Source organism: Catharus ustulatus, chromosome 8 (genome assembly GCF_009819885.2).
Source record: "Catharus ustulatus isolate bCatUst1 chromosome 8, bCatUst1.pri.v2, whole genome shotgun sequence".
In the NCBI taxonomy this organism is placed as follows: domain Eukaryota; kingdom Metazoa; phylum Chordata; class Aves; order Passeriformes; family Turdidae; genus Catharus; species Catharus ustulatus.
This window is the reverse complement of record NC_046228.1, coordinates 15999779-16023193: the sequence shown is the minus strand read 5'-3', so window position 1 is coordinate 16023193 and position 23415 is coordinate 15999779. Positions and strand designations below refer to the sequence as shown.

Genomic DNA, 23415 nt, shown 5'->3' with positions numbered 1-23415 from the left:
AAACTCTCAAATACTTACTGCTTCTAAATAAAAAAATAGCTAGCTATTAAAGTAGAAAAAAAATCTTATATTTATCTCAAGTACTGATAAGTGTCTTAATTGGAACTTCTGGTAGGAGTCTGCAGTAAGTTTTTAATGAGATTAATTTAAATTAAATTCTGAGTCTTAGTTGCTTGGCAAATGAATTATACATAGACCAAAAACATAGTAACAGACTTACCAGTTTTATGATCAGAGTTAATGTGGCTAGTGTTTGTTTAAATGAAAAGCTGCTGGAGTCACAAGAGTGCACAGAACATTTGACTCTTATTTCAAATTAAGGGTTAGATTTTCCTGCAGTGGAGTGTGAAAATGTGATATCAACTTCGGAGAAAATAAAAATGTAAAGAAAATAACTTGAAATTTATTGTATCTGTTTTAATGTTGCGATTTTTATTGTCACATATATCATAACACAGCATGATTATATAATGTCGCTTGCCCCCTGGCTGTTGGACTGTAAGGATCTGCAATTCTCAATAGTCTTGTGTGATAAAGCTTCATCCTCTGTAGATGCAGTCACTCCATTCCCCATGCTTCTCTTCTTTGTATCTTGCTTGTATTTCTGAAAAAATACCAACTCATCAATTCTGTTTTAGGGTGGGAATATGGAATTACTATTCCTCCAGACACTAAACCCAAGTCGTGGGTTGCTGCAGAGAAAATGTACCACACACATCGACGACGAAGACTGGTGCGGAAACGTAGGAGGGAGCTGTCTGAAGGAGTGGCAGCAGGAAGGGTAAGAAGAGAGAGATCCAGTCAGGGCATTGAGCATTGTAACAATCAGAGGTTTTTGGTTTGTTGGGTTTTTTTAAATCTGCATGAGATTACTCATTACCTGAGTGAAGAAAAAAAAATCTAGAACAACCTTCTATATTTTCATAATATTCACTTTCTTTATATTTTCATACATTGTTGTTTCTAACTTTGGTTACGAGGGGGTTTTGAGGTTTGACAGAGGAAACACTGCTTTTTTTCCACTACAGTTACACAACACTGTGTATAACAAGAATTTATATCTTCAAGGGAAGGTCATCACATGAAGATCAAGAAGGATGGGAATATGCTTCCTTGATTGGCTGGAAATTCCACTGGGAACAACGCAGTTCGGATACTTTCCGTCGAAGACGATGGAGACGAAAAATGGCTCCCTCGGAGACACATGGTGCTGCAGCTATCTTTAAACTTGAAGGTGCTTTGGTAAGGGACAGTGTCAAAAACATATTTCAAAGGTCAACCTATTAATTTGCAATGAATAAATAAATGTATCAGACATTTAGCCTCTGAATTGTTAACTTCTCAGTTATACACTAGTTTAAGCCAGTGTACATTGTTGAAATTATTTAGTCAGGAAGGGACCATTAAAGTTGAGGATGAGATTCTTGTATTATTACTATTTTTTAATATTTTTATTACATATGCAATATTATATATTACATTATATATAATTAATGTTTTATATTTTAAAAATCTTACTTTTTACTTTATTTTTCAAATTACTTTTATTTTTGCATTATGTGAGATTTACTAGATTTACAAATTACTAGATGGGCCTCCTGTAAGTGAAAAGATAGCTCAGGCATTTCAAGCATATAATTTTGATGTTTTAACATCAACACAAAAGATAACAGGCTTGCAAAAAGCTGCCACTGTTGAATATTTGCTTGAACAAACAACAAAACACAAGAGAAGATAGAAAAAAAAAAAAACCACAAGAAAAGAAAATAGTGTTGGAGAAGCCAGAATTTCATGTAACACAGATAGATGAGCAGAATGCTCATTCCTCAATGCTCTGAGGAATAACACAGCCACAAATAATCTCTATTTACCAAACTACAAACTGTAGCAAATAATGTGATAAGGCTCCTTTGTTTTTATAAACAATAATAGTTTATAAAATAATAGTTCTGAGTGTATAGCATTAACAAAAATTCACACTTTTTCTTAGTTTCTTTCTCTTTCTTGCATCAAATGTTGACCCAGGATTCACTGATAGTGTTTTCATTCTCCAGTTCATTTGGTTGCACCGTGTTTAATAATTCCTATTTCAGTTTTGCTTACAGCTATAGTTCCTGGGCTAGTGCTGGGATAAAACGTTAGAGCAGTTCTCTGCCACAGCACAGTGCAGAAGACCTGTGACCTTTCCTCCACTAGGAGCTCACGGGTAGCTAGTACATCTCCAGAAATAAGACATTCTGGAAGATGAAATGACCACATATGATTTTTGCAGAGCCTCAGTTGTCGACAGGAAATTACCTCTGGACATGAGTAAACATCTTGTAAACTATGAAGTTAATTTCTCCTTGTCCTTGAAGAGAGATGGAAACCCATAAATTCCTTGACATAGTCCATTTCTATCAACTTCCTTCTTTGTTTGTAAATACTTAATACCTTCTCTCTATTTGCAATTTCAGGGAGCAGACAATAGTGTCGATGATGGAGAAGGGAAGAGTTCAGACAAAACCAAGGAGTCAGCTACAACAGTATTTGGTGCCAACACACCAATGGTTTCCTGCTATTTTGACAGTAGGTTCTTCAATAATTCCTGTCTCAGCAATGTTGTCTGTTTCATTTTGGTCTCAAAAAGAATCATAAATCTTTGTGGTTTACATCTACCTTTATATGCCTTCTGTAGTAATTACTATCAGACCCTTGGATGGGCCCTATTTAAGTTGTTAAAGAAAAATTGCAATTATTCATTTTGGTATTTCAGTCCACTGTCACACAGATATTTTAAAAACCTGATTGGGACAGGAATTTTAATGCTAAATTTAACTTTTTTGTTGGTTCAGGTCACTTAACCAGCTCAGTGCAGGATCAGACAATGCTGGCCCAGAGGAAGCAGTACCATGTGGTTGAGCTGGCAAAGGGAACAAAACTTTGCTGAGTTGGATGGGTTTTAAATTCTTTGTAATCACTGCAATGTGAGTCAAAAAAGCAGAGATGTTGAGAGTACTAGTTAACAGGAACAGAGGCCAAGCCTGGGACTTAACATGCTTTTGGAGGAGCTCTGACTGGAACACTTGTCTTTATTTGAACTCTGTAGAATCTGATCAACCTGCTGAGAATGGATGTCTAAATCTTAAATATTTCAGAACCTGGGGAATATAATGGCCATAGCTGGAGGAAAATGGTATTTTTTCTTGCCGGAGGTCAGAGGTTTCAGCCCATTTAGGCTATATAGTGACTCCTATTTTTTCAAGGGCTGAAAGGGTTACACCTGACATCTTTTAAAGAAAAGCCGTAGTGAGTTCACCCCACACGATCTTGGGTTTGGGCCACTCACATCTTCTCTTTAAGCTATTCCACCTAACATGTAGTGGTTTATTTTTTAAAATCTTTTAACTAAAGAGACAGAGTTACAATCGGAATAACTTTCTAGGCTAAAAGCTAAAAATGTGAAACATCCAGGATCTTGGGAATGCTGTAATGAATACTTAAATTAAGGAAAGGAGTACCCAGCTCTTGATTCTGTTTGGATGAGCTAGATTATCACACTGTTTCAAACAGAAATTTCTGAATACAAGGATTTTTAGATGATTATATGGTGAAAAAAGACCAAATAACTTTAGTGATTTTTTTTCATTTCTGCTTTGTGTAGGAACAAATGTTCTCAGATGTTAGCTCATTGGTGCTAATACATCATGTGAAAAGCAAAGGTGTTAGTACAGTGTTTGTTTAAGTTAAAATGTGTAAGGCATTTGTATAAACTCAAAATATCTTCATCACAGAAAAGAAGCCTGTATAATGCAATTGAGCTGGTTTTTATTTGTTTGATACAGGAGTATATACTTACCACCTTCGCTGTTACATCTACCAGGCAAGAAACCTCATGGCTTTAGACAAAGACAGCTTTTCAGGTATGGAAAAATCCTTCTAAAGGTACAGAAAACCCACTTTTGCCATGAACTTGTAGCTTAGTTTATTTGGATTCTTTCTATTATATATGAGGCTATACAGTTGGGTATCAATGGAGACAATAAAGAGTTTCTACAGACAAGATTTAAGACAAAATGAACAGTGTTTCATTTTAGCTTTCTGGTTCTCTTTCTGCTTTGCAAGATATTTTATCATTTATTACTCTGTTAATCAAGCCTTGTATAAAGGAAGTGATGTAGTAATCAAATGGAAGTTGCTCTATTAAATGTAAATTATGTGTACAAGTTCATTTTTGTTTTACACAGAATGGCTTATAGAACTTGTAACAAAAGTAGAAGAACAACTTAATTATATTTGATAAAAAATGTGCTTGTGTGCCTTATGGCTTGATGTGGTTTTCTTTATCTGTAACTCTGTGCTTTCAATGTTTGTATGATATTTCAGATCCCTATGCTCATGTTTCTTTCCTCCATCAAAGTAAAACAACAGAGATCATTCATTCAACTCTAAATCCTACCTGGGACCAAACTCTCATATTTAATGAAATTGAGATCTATGGGGACCCACAGTCAATAGCCCAAAACCCACCTAATGTTGTTATTGAACTTTTTGACAGTGATCAAGTGGTAGGTGAAATCTTTTTACCCTGATTGCTTTTTTACTTATTTATATTAGTTGACAGTACATTAATGGTTATTTTTGCTACTTTTGGTTGCAGGGTAAAGATGAATTCCTTGGAAGAAGTGTTTGTTCCCCCATGGTCAAGTTAATCCCAGAAGATGACATCACACCAAAACTGCTCTGGTATCCTGTAATAAATAATGGCAAAGCTAGTGGAGACATTCTTTTTGCTGCAGAACTTATTTTGAGAGACAAGGTATGTATTTCAAGACACAGCATATATTCTTTCATGGTGAGACATGGGAAGAACTGTCTTAGTCTTTGCAAGGTATTTCATCTAAGAAAGATGAGAGATACTAATACTCATGTTTGTGTCTTAACAGGGTGGTACCAACCTTCCAATTCTTCCATCACAAAGGGCCCCAAAGCTTTACATGGTCCCTCAAGGAATCAGACCAGTAGTTCAACTCACTGCTGTTGAGGTATGGTTATTCTTAAACTAACTGAATACAAGTGCAGTCTTCTCATCCTGTAGACAGCAATTTCGTGTATTTACTTACGGAAAACAAAAAAAAACTTGTAGTGAGAAGTATTCTTTCCTCTAAGTAATTCTTTCCTTTAAGTTTGTGAATTTCACTGTTTCCATTAATTTTCCTAGAACTAGAACCTTGAAATATTTTGCCAGACATATATTATTATTGAAAAGACTTCATTTCTTTCCTACTTTTGAATATTGTATTAAGCATATTGATATCCCTTCCCACTTTTGCTTATATTGGATTTTTCTTTACAGATTCTGGCCTGGGGACTGCGAAACATGAAAAACTACCAACTGGCACCTGTTATGTCTCCAAGTCTAATTGTGGAATGTGGGGGTGAAATGGTGGAATCTGTGGTGATCAGAAACCTCAAAAAGACACCGAATTTTTCATCTTCTGTTCTCTTCATGAAAGTTGTACGTTAAAAAACCTGTGTGCCAGCTATCTATAGCAAAATAGTCCTCCATAGTTTAAAAGGTCAAGGATTTGTTCTGAGTAGAAAAGCTCACACATCTTTTATGATTTACCATAATTTATGAGCCTGAAAACTACAATAAGGATCATGTAAACATGTCTGTGCAGTCACTGGAAGATTGCAGAATTTTATATGCACAATCCAGTGCAATATATGTATTTTTATTTGAAAACGCATCAATTTACCTATAGATGTTTGGCTACTTTCTTATTGCTAGGATGGGCAAGAGTCGAGAAAATGCAAGATGTGGGGCAATTATTCTTAATGACTTTGATTGACTGATAAGATTAGAAGTTTTCATTCACCATACAGCCATAGAACATAGTGGTTCAATATTAAATAAATGAAGTAACAGCCCTAATTTAATGGGGAAATATTTCTTCTTTCTTTTTCTTCATTTGCATTGTAAAGAAAACCTCTTATTTTTCTATTTTTAGCTTTTACCAAAAGAGGAGTTATACAGTCCATCTCTTGTTATTAAAGTAATAGACCACAGACCATTTGGAAGGAAGCCCATCGTGGGACAATGTACTATTGATTTACTGGAAAGCTTTCGCTGTGACCCCTACACCACTAAACAGGACATTGCACCACAACTGAAAGGTAGAAAGCTGGAAAATGAAAACTTTTCCTTTCTTGTAAGATGCTAGAATTACCTGCTTGTTTACCCTGCATGCCATGCTGATGAATAGCCGTTTCGTGTTGGAAATAGCCATTTTTCGCCGGTGGAGATAATGTCATCTGAGAGGAAAAACATCTGACAGAGAGTATTAATTACTGTAACGTTCTGTGCAGTATAAGAGGGCATAATGCAAAGGCAAGTCCACTCCTGGACTTGATGTGCTCATTCCCTGATGTTCCTCTTTAGTATCAAATTGGAAGTTAACTACCTGCAGATCACCTCAGCACTGGTGCCAAAGAAATAATCCAGTATTCCAGAAAATATAGTGAATACAGTGGGGACACTTCCTCTATGTGTTTTCATGTTTTACTCTTAATTTTAATTCTATATATTTGAGAAATGTTTGCATATCCTGCAAAAAAGTATTTTGTCTGTTTTTAGCAAAAAGTGGTAATGAATTGCTTTCTTTCGAGGATCAAACAATGAATTATTTTACATCTTCTGCAACTGTCTGGATTTAAATCTGATGAAACTGTTTAGTAAGATATTTTTCCTAAATCATATTGCCCTAATAAAACCTTTGGCTTACAGTTAGTCTGCTCTCTGCTGCACTTCGCCAGGATACAGTAATTGATATGGAAGACACACAGCCACTGCTGACAGCTCAGGTAATCTTTGAAATTTGATGTTTGACTTTGTTCTTAAGATCTTTGATTTCTGAGGAACTATCTAGACAGAAGAATTCTCAGAAACATTTGCAACCCTCTGGTAAGCCAGATGGGAGAAAGTTACTTGGTGACACGAAAGCAAAGGAAATTTGTTAATAATTTTAATCTTTGTTTTCATATAGTAAACACCAAACATTTTGTCCTTGATCAAATTCACCAGTAGCTTAAGAATTAATTCACTTGTTCAATAGCTACTGAAAGCATGTGATAGAACAATACCCAGTTCCCACTGATGGTGGTTAGAGCAGCCTGATTTTGCACAGACTGAGCAGTTCTAGATAAAGGAGTTAGAAGCAGGTGTATGCTCTGGTCCTTCAGCTCTTCATTTTATCAGTCACGGCTTGGCCTCTCCTGCCTTGAAGCCATCCAAACCCAATTCCACTGAAACAATTTTCTTCTTTATCCTTTTCTGTTGTACCTTGTCTCTTTACTGCTCCGATTCTTTCGGGACCACCACAATACAGTTTTACTTGCCAGGTAAAAAATAATTCTGCTTACAGGATTTTACTCTTGAAACATGACTAAAGACAGATTCCAAGCAGTACAGTTTTAAGGAAAAAGTGTTACTTCTTTAAGGACTGTAAAATGTTTCCCCTGCCTAGAAGGTGTTTTCATGGATTTCTGATGGCCTGTTACATTAAAGGAAGCAGAGAAGTTATGCCCTTTAATATAGAGCAATTTTGCAGGCTCTTAATCCAAAATTTTGACTTTTGAAAATGCAGAATATTTTACATTGTTACAGCAGTCCCAAAGCAAATACTACTGAATTTAAACTTTTGAACTCTTACTGCTGTTTTAGTATTTTAATGATTTCCTTTTTCTTCCTTCTTCTTATCATCATATTCAGACTCTAATTTAAGTATATCATAGACCGTGATCTTGTGGTTACTGGCATCATACATGTAAATTGTCATTAATGTTTAATTTAGAACAGTCTCTAACTTTTATCTGAAATAGGTTTGCTCTTCTAATATAAGTAGTATGTATTCTAATACAAACTAGAAAAGAGAACTATTATTTTATTTAAAAATTATAAAGAAAAATATTTAGAAAATAAAGAACTCCAAAGTCACCAATAAAATGAATTATATTTCTGTAGTTTATTTCAACTAAAAATGGAAAATTTTAAATGCTACATAAGCAGAAACACAATTTCTTTTAGTTTGACATCACCCAAACCAAATTAGATACATTATATATATGTTTTACTATATAATATATATTATAAATAATATATAATACATATTATATATATATAATGTTGTAATACTAGATACAGTGAAAGTATCCATATTAGAGGAATGAAAACTCAGAACAGTCCAAATTTAAATAAGTAAAGCTGTGGAAAGTGTAAGTGCTATGCAGACAATACACCAAGGACACAAAATGCCAAAATTTCATCAATTACATTCCAATTTCTAGTGTTTAAGCAGTATGTCAACAGCACTCAGCAAAATGGCTTCTCCAACCACAGTGCATGTATGTACCAAACTGATGCATGCAGGTGACCAGGAATGTTATGTTAACCCTTGGGGCCTTGAGGGGTTCTTCTTTGGCAGTTCTGCCAGAGAGAGATTTTGGAGGAGATGATGCTCACGAGTCTAGTAAGATTAAGTATCCTTGTTCTGAAAATCATACTATGCATATACAATATGTACACTTCTTTTGTGTATCAACTTAGAATCTGTGTGATAAAAGCAAAAAAATAAACAGGAATTATTTCACTATGCTATTAATATTTAAACTTTGTTTAAAAGTCTACTTCCTGGAAAATTAAATCACAGTTAAAAAAATTCTAACTCTGACTGCATCTCTTAGATTTTTTTCCATAATTCCAGATTTTTCAAAAAGATAATAGTTAAATGTTAATGTCTTGACAACTTCATGTCAAGACATTTTTAAAAGGACAATAACATTACATTGTTTTTACCATGCAAATATTTCACTCCAAAATCTCTAATTTATCATATGGCATTTTATTCTGTGTTTTGGCATTCTGTGAGCACATCCTGATTACAACTTATAGTAACAATAATATCTGAATATTAAAGACTATTATTTGCTCTGCGAATTTTTAAAGAAGATCTTAAGGTTTTGATTTATTTTTCTCCTTAACTACTTCTTCCCAAAACTACCAAGTGCATTATTTGAAGAGACATTTGGAGGTATATCAAAAGAAAAAAATACAAACCCAAAACATAACCCCTGACTTAAACTCTTCCAACATTATGTTTTGATGAAAGAGTCAGAGTTCTACATAGTGTATTTTTTGAAAAGGGTTTAAGTTTGGTCGCTAAATTATGATTGCATAATTATGCAAGCTAACATTTGCATTGCCAACATTACAAACTAGTATTTAAACAAAGTGAAATTTAAATCTGGCGAACTATTAAAAATTACCTTATGAATTCTGCCAATAAGTTTTGCAAATCAATAATTATGTTGTTTCCAAAAAAAAATCACTCCAACTGTCTTTAGAAAATGACAGTCCCATGCTAATCTGATAAGAATATGCTGTATTTATGATTTGAAGGTAGACAAGACTAGTAAAATATGATAGACCTGAATATCCCAGTGAAATAATTACTTAAGAGAACAAAAATGGAAGTAAATGAAAATGATATACCTGAGTGATGTCCTGACCTATAGATGCATTTGGCTTGTATTCGTAAAATGTTTTGCATATTTCTTCTGCTTTGCACAAAAATTCATTGCTAATGCTTTTAAATGAAAACACAAGGTATAATGTATAAAAAGTAGTAGAAATTATACTTGCTAATGGTGGTTTCCAGACGGGATGCATGATGCTTGCTTTTAAGACTAGTGGGTCCTAATTATGGTATCTGTGATTTAACAGGTGAAGCATTTTGGATTGTGCGCATTGTTTTTACACTTACATGGAAAAAATCTACAGGCACAATTTTTTTTGTTGTTTTGTTTTGGTTTTTTTTGTTATGTGAAGAACAAAGCACAGGGTTGTAATGTCTTATATTCCTGAAAACCCACTTTCTAAAACGTGTGTGTGTATGTGTGTGTGTGTGTGTAAATATATGCATGCTCCAATTGAATACCTAGAACATTTTGCTTTTTCTGACAGCACAAAAAAATCAAGTTAAACACATGGTGTTCAAAAGCATTTCTAAATTATTAATGTTAGTAACTTACTTTGCACACTTTCTATATACAAATTCCTAAAGATTTAAAGCCTCTTTAACTGATGTAATTCTACAAATCATATCCTTACCATTGCTTTTATTTTGCTCTTTTTTTATGACTTGATCCTCATGAGCAGCTCACAGAAAAGGTAATGTATACTACTTTAAAAAATCTACACTTTGCTTTCTCCAGTTGAAAACCAGTATATCAATATTGCTTACAAATTATAGCATTTTAGGCATGTAGGTGAGAACAGTAGTCTCTGAAAGTGCTTGATATAAAACCTACAGTGAACTTGCTAGATGGTAAATTTAAGAAAAATATGCAGGACTGAAATAGGAAGCCCTATATATTTAAAAAAAACCCCAACAAACCCAAAACAGCCCAAACAAATCATCACCTTTAATGATCTGCATAATACTTTAAGAGTCTCTGTAAATCCAAGTAATCTTAAAAAAAAAAAAAAATCATATTTACACAGTGGATGAATACTACTCTTTCTGTTAATTCATAGAGAACGAATGCTATTTATTACCATTGGAAATTTGCTTTCAGGGGTAAATAATTATATTATACAAAACCTGAATACAGATGATAGCACTTTCTTAAACAGTGATTATCAGATTTAAATAAAAATAGAAAAAAAAAAGCATAGAAATACTGTATTAGTAGAATGTATAGATTGCTAGTATCTAGATGACATGCTGCCATAATTATTGTATTCTAAATTTCTTTCAGATAAAGCTTTAATATTACCTAACTGATAAGTTTTAGAGTATATTATTTGTTACTATGATTAATTGTTCATTATTTCTGCTGTACAGTATGACAGGAGAGAGGCTTTATCTCCCAATAAAAGCTTTTTTTATTTGCTTTTTTTTAAGGAGGAAGAAATCGTTGACTGGTGGAGCAAATTTTATGCTTCAATAGGAGAACATGAAAAATGTGGACAGTACATTAAAAAAGGATATGACACTTTAAAGGTATTCCTTCAGAGTTTATAGGCCCAAGACCTGATCAAAACCATCCCTTTTTTTAATGCTCTTCAAAATTTAACTATACGTGATTTTCTATAAAGGTTTCTTTACTAATTCATATGATTAAATTAAGATTTTTAAGAAGAGATCTTGGCTTCTCTTCTACTGAACTACACTTACTAAGAGATGTGTTAATAATTTAATCTTGCCTTTGGTCAAAGGGAATTTTACTCTTGACTTCTTTGGGCGCCAGGCAGATCCTAAATAAACATACACAATAAGTATGAGAATCATACAGAGAATCAGCACTTTTACTGTTTGTTGGCTGAAATCTGAAGTGTGACTACTTTCATTTCTTATCTAATACAGTTAACAAAGAAAGTAAAGGTAAGCTTACAACATGCTACTTACTCTGGTTTTAACCGAGCCTAGATGAAGCTTTATCACATGTTCTCCAAAACATTGCATTTTCTCACACTTTGACATGAAAATATTTCCAAAAGCTTTAGTTCCTTAAAATATTCCATCAAGCATAAAATACTTTGCAGTGCTACTATGGTGGAGCTGATATATATGATAATAACTGATAATTTCTACACTTTTTTTTTTTTAAGGTGTATGACTGTGAATTGGAAAAAGTACCTGAATTCAATAACTTAACAGACTTCTGTGATACATTTAAATTATACAGAGGGAAATCTGAGGAGAGTGATGATCCATCAGTGGTCGGGGAGTTCAAGGTAAATTTCAAATGATGGGCAACAAACAAATGCGGGTTGCAGTCTTTTGTCTGTAAGTGGTTATTTCAGTAGTTCTACATGTGAGCATTTCAGCTTAAATATGGATGTGTGCATTAGTAGGGGCAACAGATATTCATAACTACTTAGCTATAGGCCCATTTTTTTTAAGGAAAGTACAACTACACATTGCTCACACTAGATGTGCTACAACGTTAATTGAAAATAGATATAATTCCTGCTAATGTAACCCTCCCCAGTAACCATGGGACAGAACCTTCACAGATAACGTCTTAAACAGGACTAAAATTCCAAAAAGCATATTTTTAGAATGATTTTGGAAAAGGTATTTTGTACTGTTTCTGTGAGCATTATAGATTAAAATAATGCTAATATAGATAAAACCAACCAACCAATCAAAAAATGTCCTAACCTTAAATTATGTGTTTGGAGAGAAACAAATACAAAGTATTGGTTCCATATTTTTAGCTGGAGCAAAACTGAGTAATTGTGTTGTCATCCAAACAGCTGAATTGAGTTAAACTGGCAAAGGATATAACCTTGTCTTTTTAGTCATATCACCCAAAACCCACTAAAACAAAAGACTTCTAAGTCACTGTGGAGCAGGCTATAATTTTGCTATTCCTCTATAAAACAGAGCGTGTCAATAAGAATAAATAAGAAAAAACAGGCTTAGCAGAGTGACTTTTGTACATTTATCTTGACCAAGTCCTTACCCTATTTTCAGGGATCGTTTAAGATCTATGCACTGCCGGAGGATCCCGCTATTCCAGCCCCTCCTCGGCAGTTCCGGGAGCTGCCGGACAGCGGGCCCCAGGAGTGCATTGTGCGAATCTACATCGTCCGAGCCCTGCAGCTCCAGCCCCAGGACAACAACGGGCTGGTGAGGCTCTCTGCTTCCCTCTGTCAGCTCACTGCTCTCCTGTCCTTTCAATAAAGTTAGTCTTGAGAGCTATTTCTTAACAATATTCTTTTTTCTTGTTTTAAATAGTGTGATCCTTATATAAAAATATCTCTAAGTAAAAAAGTAATTGAAGACAGAGATCATTATGTGCCTAATACCCTCAACCCAATCTTTGGCAGGTAACATACTTTTTTGTCTTTCCGATTTACTGTATTTTAGAATGTTTTTCAATTTTTTAGGTCAACCATTTCTTCACTGCTCTATTCATAGTTACATACTGACAGTTAATTGTGAGTAAAATTGCATAAGGCATTCAATCATTCCAATGATTGAAATCATTGGAAAACACAGATGTTTGGCTAATCCATAGATTTTCTTTGTCATGTGGGTAAATTGCACAAAGTAAACTTAAAACCAGTGGTGTTAGATATGCTTGTGGAATATGGAAAAAGTTTAAACTCTGAAAAATAGATGGATCTCACAAGTAATCAGCTTAGCATGCATTTCCAGTACACTGGTCTTTCCATCAAAGGTTAATGACATTGAAATATGTGAATAAAAAATATTAGTTAGGAGTGAAAAGTTAATCATCTGCCCAATTACTGTGAAATTCTGGGTGTGGTTTAAAGTCGTAGGAGGATTTTGATAACTTAGAAGATTCAGAGAGGAGGAATAGAAGGATTATAAAGGGTTTGAAAAGCATAATTTGCAATTATGTGCTACAGGTTTTAAATTGTTCAGATTATGCAAAGAAATAGACAGCAAAGATACCTGATTACAGACACAAAATAACTTCCTTCCTTAGTCCCAGTTCAAACTGATGCACAGAAAATAGAATCTAAGTAATACAATGTGCAGAAAGGAAGGAGGTCATATCCAAAGGAGTAAAAATGAAATTATTTATAAGTGCAAATAGAAATTGGAGCATGAAAGATAACTGCTGCTAGATTCATCAACATGGAAATATGCTTTTAACACCTTCTTAAAGTTATTGCTTAAAAATAAACTAGCAAGTGCTTTTCTCAATTTGTATTTTTAAGTTTAAAAATAAGAAACATTTCTTGGAAGAGCAATAGCCCTAACAGGAATTTTTTATGTTTAGAATGTATGAACTCAGCTGCTTCTTGCCTCAAGAAAAGGATCTGAAAATTTCAGTCTATGATTATGACGCATTGACTCGTGATGAAAAAGTGGGTGAAACCATAATTGATCTGGAAAACAGATTCCTTTCTCGTTATGGAGCTCACTGTGGCATCCCCCAGCAGTACTGGATGTAAGTAATTTTGTTGAAAATTTTAATCTGTAAGACCTAGTACCCAGCCTCTAAAAAACCTTAATTCTGTGGTTAAAAAACAATGCTGTGGCTTCTCAAGGGTATTTGTTGTGCTCGTTCTATCATCTAAATTCCAAGTGAAGCTGTAAATCTTCAGAAAAGCCTTTATGGAAACCAGAATATTTTAATATTTTCTTAATACATTAATGTATGTTATTTCTGTCCAGAGAACTCACACTTAACAGAATTTTTCTGACCTACTGTTGCAAGTAAATATGAAAGCATTAAATAAATATCTGTGAGTGTAAATTATTTTGATACATAAAGAAAAAAAAACACTATCTTGGAAGTTAATTGAGCTGATAAAAAATTATGCACTGTATCAAGCTCCAGAGCCTTCAATCTAGGCAGTTACAGTGCTGCTTTTTCTGAGCTAGCTTAATAAACATGTTGTACATGATGTGTAAATGCCCTGAATGGTGAATAATTTTAGGATATGTTTCTTTTGCTTTCATAAAAGTTCAGGTGTGAACACCTGGCGTGATCAACTGAAACCCACCCAGTTATTGCAAAATGTAGCAAGGTTTAAAGGCTATGCTCCTCCTGTCCTCTCTGACAATGGCAGAAAGATTAACTATGGGGGTCGAGCCTATACTTTGGAGGAAGCTGGTGAGTTGTTTCACTTATTTTATATGTAGGTCGCAAATTCACATTGATAAAATATAAAACCTTCCAGTTATTTATGGAATACTAGAAAAATGTGTTCAATTTTTCTCCAAGATACACATACTTTTATGCTCAATTTTAAATATCTGTGTTTAATTTTTTTCAAGTTCAAGTGCAGACTTCAGCTCACAAGCCCCTACATTTTTTCTTATTTCTTTTGTTTCAGAAGCTAACAAAATCTTGCATCAGCATCTTGGTCCAGGTGAAGAGCGGTTAGCCCTTCACATCCTCAGAACCCAGGGTTTGGTACCTGAACATGTGGAAACAAGAACCTTATATAGCACTTTCCAGCCCAACATCTCCCAGGTACTGTGAACTGGCTTGGTGATGGTTTCTCGAAAGCAGAAATGGAGTATTCCAGAATTCATGTCATGTTGTTAATGGTGTGGTATCTCTCAGGGGGAGAGGGCTACAAATCATTATTGCTTGGCTTAAAATGTAAAGCAGGTTAGTCTAGAAACATAATAAAACACAGCTTTTTAAAGAAAGTTTCTGTAGAAACCAGAAAACTTTTCTGAAAAATAAATGGGCCTTAACAAACCTATATGCAACAAACAATCCCTCATCCGTCTCTTCACTGCTACAGGGAAAGCTCCAGATGTGGGTGGATGTTTTCCCCAAAAGCTTAGGACCGCCAGGCCCTCCGTTCAACATCACTCCCCGAAAAGCCAAGAAGTGAGTATCCCCACACACCAAATATCCTCTGGTAGCCTTGACAAAACAATCCAAATCTCTTGCCCCAAACGTCTCTCTTAGGTATGTCTTGCGTGTGATCATCTGGAACACCAAAGATGTCCTTCTGGATGAAAAGAGCATCACAGGAGAAGAAATGAGTGACATTTATGTGAAGGGGTAAGAGCATTCTTTCATGTAACACTTAAAAAGAATAACATTCAGAATGTCCTGGAAATACCTTGACCATGGGTTTTAAATATGATTTGGTTCAGTTAAGTCAAATGAGAAGTACAGAAATGTTATGAGATAAAGCACAACCAGTTAATGTGTGGTGAAAGATCCCAGAATTTCATCTCTTGAGACGGACAGCAACTGAAAAGGCAGAGAGTTAGCTTCGGTGCTGCATAACTTGCATTGCTAATTTTTACAGTCCCTAGTCTTATTATAAGAAAGCAATAGAAATCAGAGAAATATACTACCAGGCAGATCTAATTTCTCACTAAAAAAGAACTCAGCAACTCACTGCTGATACAGCACTGGTCTTAGATCAGAAATTCAGTTCAGATGTTCCTATTTACAGTGCCAAATTGGAACCAAACTGCAAAGGGGCATGAAAAATTCCCCAGCCCTCTGTGAGCAATTCTTACAGCTTGTCTGCAACCCCTTAATGACGCAGTTCCAATACAAACAGGCACCAGTGTAGTTCCACTGCAAACACCACAGACACATCTCTCCATATTTTCAGATGGATGCCTGGTAATGAAGAAAATAAGCAGAAAACTGATGTTCACTACCGATCATTAGATGGCGAAGGGAACTTTAACTGGAGGTTTGTTTTTCCTTTTGACTACCTCCCAGCAGAGCAACTCTGTTTAGTTTCTAAAAAGGTAAGTATTTCTAAAGATTTCAATGCATAGAATACAGATTCTAGTTAGCCTGGTAATTTGTACCTACATATTGAAAGAGATAATTTGGCTCAGTTCCATATACTATCTCACATTGCTGTTGTGAACAGATTCATTTTGCCTTTGGGCCAGGAACAACACACTGGCAGCACCAACAGTCTGCTTTTAGCAGGGCAAGATTAGATCTTTTAATACTTCCACCAACCCCAAAATTCACAAGTACTAGCAGACCCCCAGCTAAAAATTTTCTTAAGTAATTTTTAAAGGTGCTTGGTATTTTTTTTTTTTAATTTTAGGAACATTTTTGGAGTCTTGACAAGACAGAATTCAGAATCCCACCTAAACTGATCATTCAAATATGGGATAATGACAAGTTCTCCTTGGATGACTATCTGGGTAAGATTTTGAATTAAAGTAGTTACTATTGTCTCAAAGCAGGATATCAAAGTAAACAATTTTTAATTATTGCATAAGGATTGCATTTACAATGAGACACTGAACATGGAAATATACTCCATCTTTCCTTCACAGTGCAGGTTTACTGAATGAATAAGTATTCACTCAGTAAAGGCCTACTGGCAGGTAAACCAAGATACTTTTCATTCAGGTAAACCTTCTCACATGGCACATGAAGTGATAATGTACATGAAAATTTACTTTGCTTCTTTCTTTAGGTAAAATTACTTAAATAAGGGCACTTCAGTTCTAAATAAGAGTATTGACAGTAGCACATAATATAGATTCAAGCAATCTACTTCACTGTTATTAATCTCTACCTTTTCTAAAGATACTGCTCTGTATGGGATTCTTTGTTCCACATTAAGAGTGCTCCAAAGTCTTTAGCTTACATACAAACTATATAGGCCTCAAAGTCTGAAAACAAGTAATTGATTTATAACCATCATTCAAGTTTGCTAAATTATGCATTTAACTGTCAGAAAGTACTTATTACATTTCTGTATTTGGGTATCTTTCATTTAGATGTGTGGAGAAAAAAACCCTCTATTAAAAAATAAAAAAATATTACATTAAAGAAGGAGGAGTCAAGCTTGTAAAATCAAATTTATCAATACCAGCAAGAGGGGTTTAAACACAATGTGTCCCACTTCCCTCACAACATCCTTAGACAAACAAGAATATAATGTGTCTGTTGATTGTCTTTCCTGTATTTTTATATGTGTATGTTTAGAGATGACAAGGGTTGATGTTGAGCTGCTGTGCTGTGTGGTTGGTTGTGATATGCAGTGTTAACTTTTGTATCTGCTCCTAGGCTTTGTGGAACTTGATTTACATAAAACAATCATTCCAGCAAAAGTTCCTGAGAAGTGCAATATAGACATGATCCCAGAATACAAGGCAGACAGTTCTCAGAAGGCTCCCAGGACTGCCTCTCTCTTTGAACAGAAATCCATGAAAGGATGGTGGCCATGTTATGTTGAAAAGGATGGCTCCCGTATTTTAGCGGTAAGATTATTACTACTTTTAAAAGTACTTCAGACATGCTTACCTTACTTTTCAAATTACAAAGAAAGACTGGAAAGAGTCTCCCACTTAGCTGTTAGCTTTCAGTGGATAGACAGAGGAAGGAGAAATAGGACATTTCATGCACAAGTTCAGGAATTTGGACCAGCAACAATTTTTTGTTTTAAAATGTGAGTTTAGTACTTCATTTATGTAGTTTGTTGCTGACTGTGTTTAACTTGAAAGACCATGGTGCCAGGTTGAGTCATGCTATCTTGCCAAAGCACCTGATGAAGTCATGTGAGTGAATGCATAGCCTCAAGCTGTGCCAGGGGAGATTTGGCTTGGACATCAAGAAAAAAAACACAGAAAGGGATGTTAAGCATTGGAATGGCTGCAGAGGTAGGTGGTGGAATCACCAACCTTGGAGGTGTTTAGGAAAGGACTGGACATGGCACTTAGTACCATGGTGTAGATGACAAGGTGGACTTGGTGATCTTAGAAGTCTTTTCCAACCTAAATGATTCTGTAATTCTTTAGTTTACCACATTATTGCTCAGAAGAACTTCAGAGACATCCAAAATGCATTAAAGATCAAAGGAAAATGTTTAAATCCAAAGTATTTTTGTACACAGCAAACAAAATCACTGTACTGAGAATCCAGACTAGCTTTGTAATTATGTATGCAGTCAGAAGACCCAAAGCATTCTAACTTGTTCTACAGAGAATATAAATGTATATTTATCATTTGCAGAATATTAAGCCTTTCAATGGTGTCTTCTTCTTTCTAATGTTTTTTCCTTAAAACTTTATTACTGGAATTTAATAAATGAGGAAAAAGTATTTAGAAACATTTACAAGCCACAGCAATATAAAAAATTAGATGCATGGTCATTTGGAAAATACGCAATCCTTGGGTTGCTCTTGAAAGAAAAGAAGAACTGTTTCTGTTTTGCTAAATTGGAAAGAAAAATTGCAACTTAGAACTATAGCTGAATTAGCAGAGCAATTTTATGTCCAATGATTTGGTTTTTTCTATGTGCCTTTTCCTGATACTGTGTTGTGATAGTTTACTGTCATAGTAAAGAAATCAGTATATTTTGAGGAGGAAGTCAGAAACACAGATGTAGAGCATAAGTTGATCCCAGCTATTCTGTATAAGTACCAAGCAAGTCCTATTAGTATAATTTCAATAAGATACTTGTCTCGTGCCACTTTTTTCTGAAGGGTAAAGTTGAAATGACATTGGAAGTTGTCAATGAAAAAGAAGCTGAGGAAAGGCCAGCTGGTAAAGGAAGAGATGAACCCAACATGAACCCCAAACTGGATCTACCGAAGTAAGATATTTTTATCCCACTAGCTTTAGAAATACTCAATATCTAGCTACTCTGATGCATGCAGTAATGTATTAGTCATCAGTTATCCTTTGCAAAACTCCATTTATAAAAACCAATCTTGTTTTCTCCTGCAAGCATTAGGATAAAATGCAAGGTGGTTTCAGTACTAATGGCACATGTTTACTGCAGCTGCTACCTTGCATTTCAAAACTGTCTGTTTTCTTCAACCTCCAGACCAGCATGTTTTAAAGTGTTATAATCTCATGCTTAAGTATTCCCTGGTTTTAGAGTATAAATAATACTTACTTCTTTCAAAATGCAGCCGGCCAGATACTTCCTTCCTTTGGTTTACAAATCCCTGCAAGACCATGAAATTTATTGTGTGGCGCAGGTATAAATGGCTCTTCATAGGCCTTATCGTCTTGCTGATTCTCCTCCTGTTTGCAGCAGTGCTCCTCTATTCCCTGCCGGTAAGAATTTCTGAATGTTTCTGTTCCTCAGCTGTGGGATGAGCTTAGACAGGCGTCATCGACAGGATACACTCCTGACTCAGACAGAGTCTATCACCTATATATCCTTATAGCTGTAAAAAAATTCAACTGATTTGTATTGAGAAACAATTAAAATTTAGGTTAAAACTAACGTATTAACTAAAGATGGAACAAGGAACTGCTTTAGAGGAGTTAATAACTTACACAATTAAAATAGCTAGTAGCTGGCCTAGAGTCTACATTAGTCTGAAAAAAATTACCAATTTTCAATATATTTTGATCCATTTTAATGTCTTTTTCAACACTACACTGAAGTATTTTGTGTACATCATTTTACCTCTTGTTTCCTTCCTCCTCCCCCAACAGAATTATTTGTCAATGAAGATTGTGAAACCAGTTTAAGGAAGATTTTTTTTACCTCATTTTTTTTAAGCAATGCTGAAATTTCGCCCCAGGCTGTGGACCAAAATCAGCAAGGCTCTCCATCCTTTGTATCTGCTTGTATTTAGAATGGTAAAATAGATAATTAAGACTTTCAATAAGGTTAGCCAAGGTCCAAGAGGTCATGGAAGATGCTTTTTAAAAACAAGGAATAACCCACAACCACCTTTTTTTTTTTTTTCCCCTCAGTGGTATCTGTGTATGGTAAACTTCTGACTTTGCTTTTAAAGTGGATTTTTCATAAGAATCACTCAGAGGAGCTGCCTGTTATTGCTGTCTCTGGTTTTTAACAGATACTTCCTTCTGAGAATCTTTTCTGTTGGTCACACTTTGAAACTTTGCATTTTAAATTAAAGAAAACAATCACTACTTACAACTATGTCTACCAAAGAAACATCACAGTGCAACCAAAGGGTTATACATGTTTCTAGTTCCAAAGTTTTAATCATCATGCTACTTAAAATTCTTATTTGCCATGCTGTAGACTTGACAACACTATACATGTATCCTGACAAGTTCATAAACATAGAAATGCATTATACATTTTTTTTAGTATAATTACAAAATTTTAAATAAACTTATCCACAAGTAAAATTTAAGTTTCCAGTATTCTTTAACTATTACAGAACTACAACGTATTAGGACTTGTGTAGTGTCTATCAGAGGATGTAATGTCACAGACCTGGAATTTAAGGCATGTTACTGTTATCTGCACAGTGAAGAATAAGGAAATGCTTCTGCATTCTGCAGTTCTCATTACTTTATTCATTAAATTGGAAACTAGTAAAGAAATCTGTTGACTAGTTCACTATACTCCCTGTATTCAGAGATGATCAAGAATCACAGCACAGGAGGATACATGACCTAGAATCAACCCTTGTTTGAAATCTGATCTGCACATGGGAAGTATCTAATTTTGCCTCAATCTCCTCTCCCGATGCAGAGTAAAATACAGTCTGCACTAAAAATCAAGTTATAGTCTGTGGTTCTGTCTCACCTTTATGGAAGGCTGACACAGAAGCTTCTGTGTCAGAACATCCCCTGAACATCCTTTGATCCTTGAAATAAAGGAAATTTTCAGCAGAACCTGAAATCAGCATTTGGTGTGATTGTCACATTTTTGACTGGATAAAGACTTCAGCTATCTTTAAAAATATGTCAAAAATAACTACAAAAATTAATTAGTTTTTAAAAACTTCTGTCACTGTATTTAATTACAAACTTAACACTTCCGTATAACATAGTACTGTAAAATAATAAGTATGCACTTCTCAGGCAAAATAAGTAAGCTTATTCTGTTGGAGGACTTAGGGTAAAGGTCTGACATTAAATAGGTTCCATCATGTGAAGTCCCAGTGGCTAGAGTGGAACAAACAGCAGTCACCCTGACGAAAACATAACACCACCCTTGGTCTTTTGTTGTCAAGAAACTCTCAAGCATCTTGACCCTTGAATGAGAGCCTAGAGCTGGAACTAATCACTATCCAGATGGATTGTCCCTCCACTAATGATGAAATAGCACTCCAGAAATAGCCACCAATTTGCATGAGCTACTGTTTGATCATCTGCTATTAAAATCTGTCTCAATCAATGCCATAAATCTGACAAGTGGTAAAAATCACAGCAAACTTATTTTCATGCAAGACAAGAAAGTGTGTTGCTTCTAAGAGTTGTAATTAGAAAGCATTTAACTTCAAAGAGCGTGGAGCAGAGATCCAAGCAAGCCTGTTCACAGTGAATTTGAAGAGTGGCAGGTACTGCCCTTCTGAGTGGAGTTCACCCTCTTCCAGATGCTTTTTTGTTCAAGCATGCATAGGCTTGATCGTTTCACTTCCATTAGACAGTGCTATTAAAAACATAACTGAAAAGTCTGAGAAACCATTCTGTCTGTCAGCCTGCTCCAGTAGCAAACAAAAGGCAGCACATCTTCACAGGAAAGAAAAGGATGATCATTTATGTTTGCATACGGTGCTAGTCAAATCTGCAATCCCTGGCACAGCTGCTGTGCATGACTCCAACATGCAACAGGTTTTTGTCTAGCTGGAACAGCTACTAAAGATTTAGCCCTGTGTTGGGAACAACTTGGTGCTGCTTTCACTGTGCGCTGATGACTGGGATGTTCACTTTGGCCAGTCCAGCTCTAAACCACTCCAGTTACCAGCAGCTGAGGCAAATGGCCTTTGAGGCCACAGAAAAGAGGGCAGAATGTAGATGTGCCTGATACGCTCCTACTTATTACAGGAAATTACTTAAGCCTGGGAATTCCTCCTCCCGTGAGTTTGTTTTGCCAGGAAAAAAGCTAAACTGAAAGTGCTTATAACAAAAGATGGGTAACTAGCAGCACATGTCAGAGTCCTTCTGCCTCTGCCATCCATTACGTTCAAACACCAGTGGCTGCACTCTTTGATGCACTCAGATATCCCAGCAGTATCCAAGTGTGACTTCCTATCAGTGCTTGCTGTAGTCACCCCAAATCCTGCCCACTGGGGGCGTGAAAGGAAATCAACAGCTGCTGTCATGTACTTTACAAAGAAAGAGCCAAGGTGTAATTCAAGATAAAATACTAGAAGAAACTTGCACCAGGCTCAGCATAAAGAGGCAGTAAACAGGCACACTTACAAGCTGTTCCTGCATTTCTTTGAACAACCACAAGATGACATCCCAAGTCTCGTGTGTGTTCACAAAGGCCTTCCAGTACTTCTGTTTTATACCTACCCTAAATACATCTCACGTATGGAGATGAACAAGATACATTTAATAGTCAAGGGATAGCAGTCCCATCAAGTCCATGGCTTCTAAGGGTATTTGAAAAACACAGCTGTAAGCACCTTCGGGACCTACCTATTATATACAAAGTGACCCAAGCCTGGTCCTCACTGACCTCTATGCTGTTATATCCCTTCCCTGCCCCTACCTGCTTACGTATCTATTTAACAACTTGAAAGCAGTACTAAAGTGTGAAATGGCAGCATTCAGACTGCATCATGTGTCAATGCTAGCTCAGCTAGTAAATACCATGCAGCTTTTTACACAATACTTGCCATTGCCCAGAGGTACCATGTCATGTATACAGATAGGGATCTCAATTAGAAAGACAATTCTTTAATGGAAAACTATCAACTTCTTTAAAAATTCATATATATAGAAAAAAGGAAATACACATTTTATCTGTTAAGTTTGACCGTGCTCTAACCACAAAATTACCCTCTGAAAAATTTATTTCCCTTGTAATCTTTACTGTGGCTAAGAGATTGCATTCACTGACAAGTGCAAGATGAGGAACACTGTAGGGAAAAAACACTTTCCTGAAGCCTGAAAACTCTGAATGCATTGTGGGTGCTGATCAATGACTCCAAGACAGTTCTGTTCCTTTCCCAGACTTACAAGGTGTCAGGACTTGAAGCA

The 23415-nt window shown here is 35.4% G+C and overlaps 1 protein-coding gene across 2 annotated transcripts in view; it reads left to right on the top strand.

The window, feature by feature from the left end:
* The window catches only part of MYOF (myoferlin), a 60805-nt gene extending 40276 nt beyond the window's left edge, over positions 1 to 20529 (top strand). The window contains exons 28-53 of one of the 2 annotated variants that reach the window (XM_033066727.1): positions 639 to 806; positions 1088 to 1242; positions 2457 to 2568; positions 3825 to 3902; positions 4366 to 4547; positions 4640 to 4798; positions 4926 to 5024; positions 5336 to 5497; positions 5994 to 6159; positions 6770 to 6846; positions 10199 to 10210; positions 10947 to 11045; positions 11654 to 11779; positions 12525 to 12680; positions 12789 to 12880; positions 13804 to 13974; positions 14495 to 14643; positions 14867 to 15006; positions 15287 to 15375; positions 15457 to 15552; positions 16121 to 16262; positions 16577 to 16676; positions 17551 to 17744; positions 18969 to 19078; positions 19401 to 19548; positions 19936 to 20529. In XM_033066727.1, coding sequence (XP_032922618.1) covers positions 639 to 806; positions 1088 to 1242; positions 2457 to 2568; positions 3825 to 3902; positions 4366 to 4547; positions 4640 to 4798; positions 4926 to 5024; positions 5336 to 5497; positions 5994 to 6159; positions 6770 to 6846; positions 10199 to 10210; positions 10947 to 11045; positions 11654 to 11779; positions 12525 to 12680; positions 12789 to 12880; positions 13804 to 13974; positions 14495 to 14643; positions 14867 to 15006; positions 15287 to 15375; positions 15457 to 15552; positions 16121 to 16262; positions 16577 to 16676; positions 17551 to 17744; positions 18969 to 19078; positions 19401 to 19548; positions 19936 to 19971 — 3218 coding nt within the window. In that variant the 3' untranslated portion in view covers positions 19972 to 20529. Of the gene's footprint in view, positions 1 to 638; positions 807 to 1068; positions 1243 to 2456; positions 2569 to 3824; positions 3903 to 4365; positions 4548 to 4639; positions 4799 to 4925; positions 5025 to 5335; positions 5498 to 5993; positions 6160 to 6769; positions 6847 to 10198; positions 10211 to 10946; positions 11046 to 11653; positions 11780 to 12524; positions 12681 to 12788; positions 12881 to 13803; positions 13975 to 14494; positions 14644 to 14866; positions 15007 to 15286; positions 15376 to 15456; positions 15553 to 16120; positions 16263 to 16576; positions 16677 to 17550; positions 17745 to 18968; positions 19079 to 19400; positions 19549 to 19935 lie in introns of both variants that reach the window. The other variant, XM_033066725.1, reaches the window with a different exon arrangement.
* Positions 20530 to 23415: the final 2886 nt, after the last annotated feature.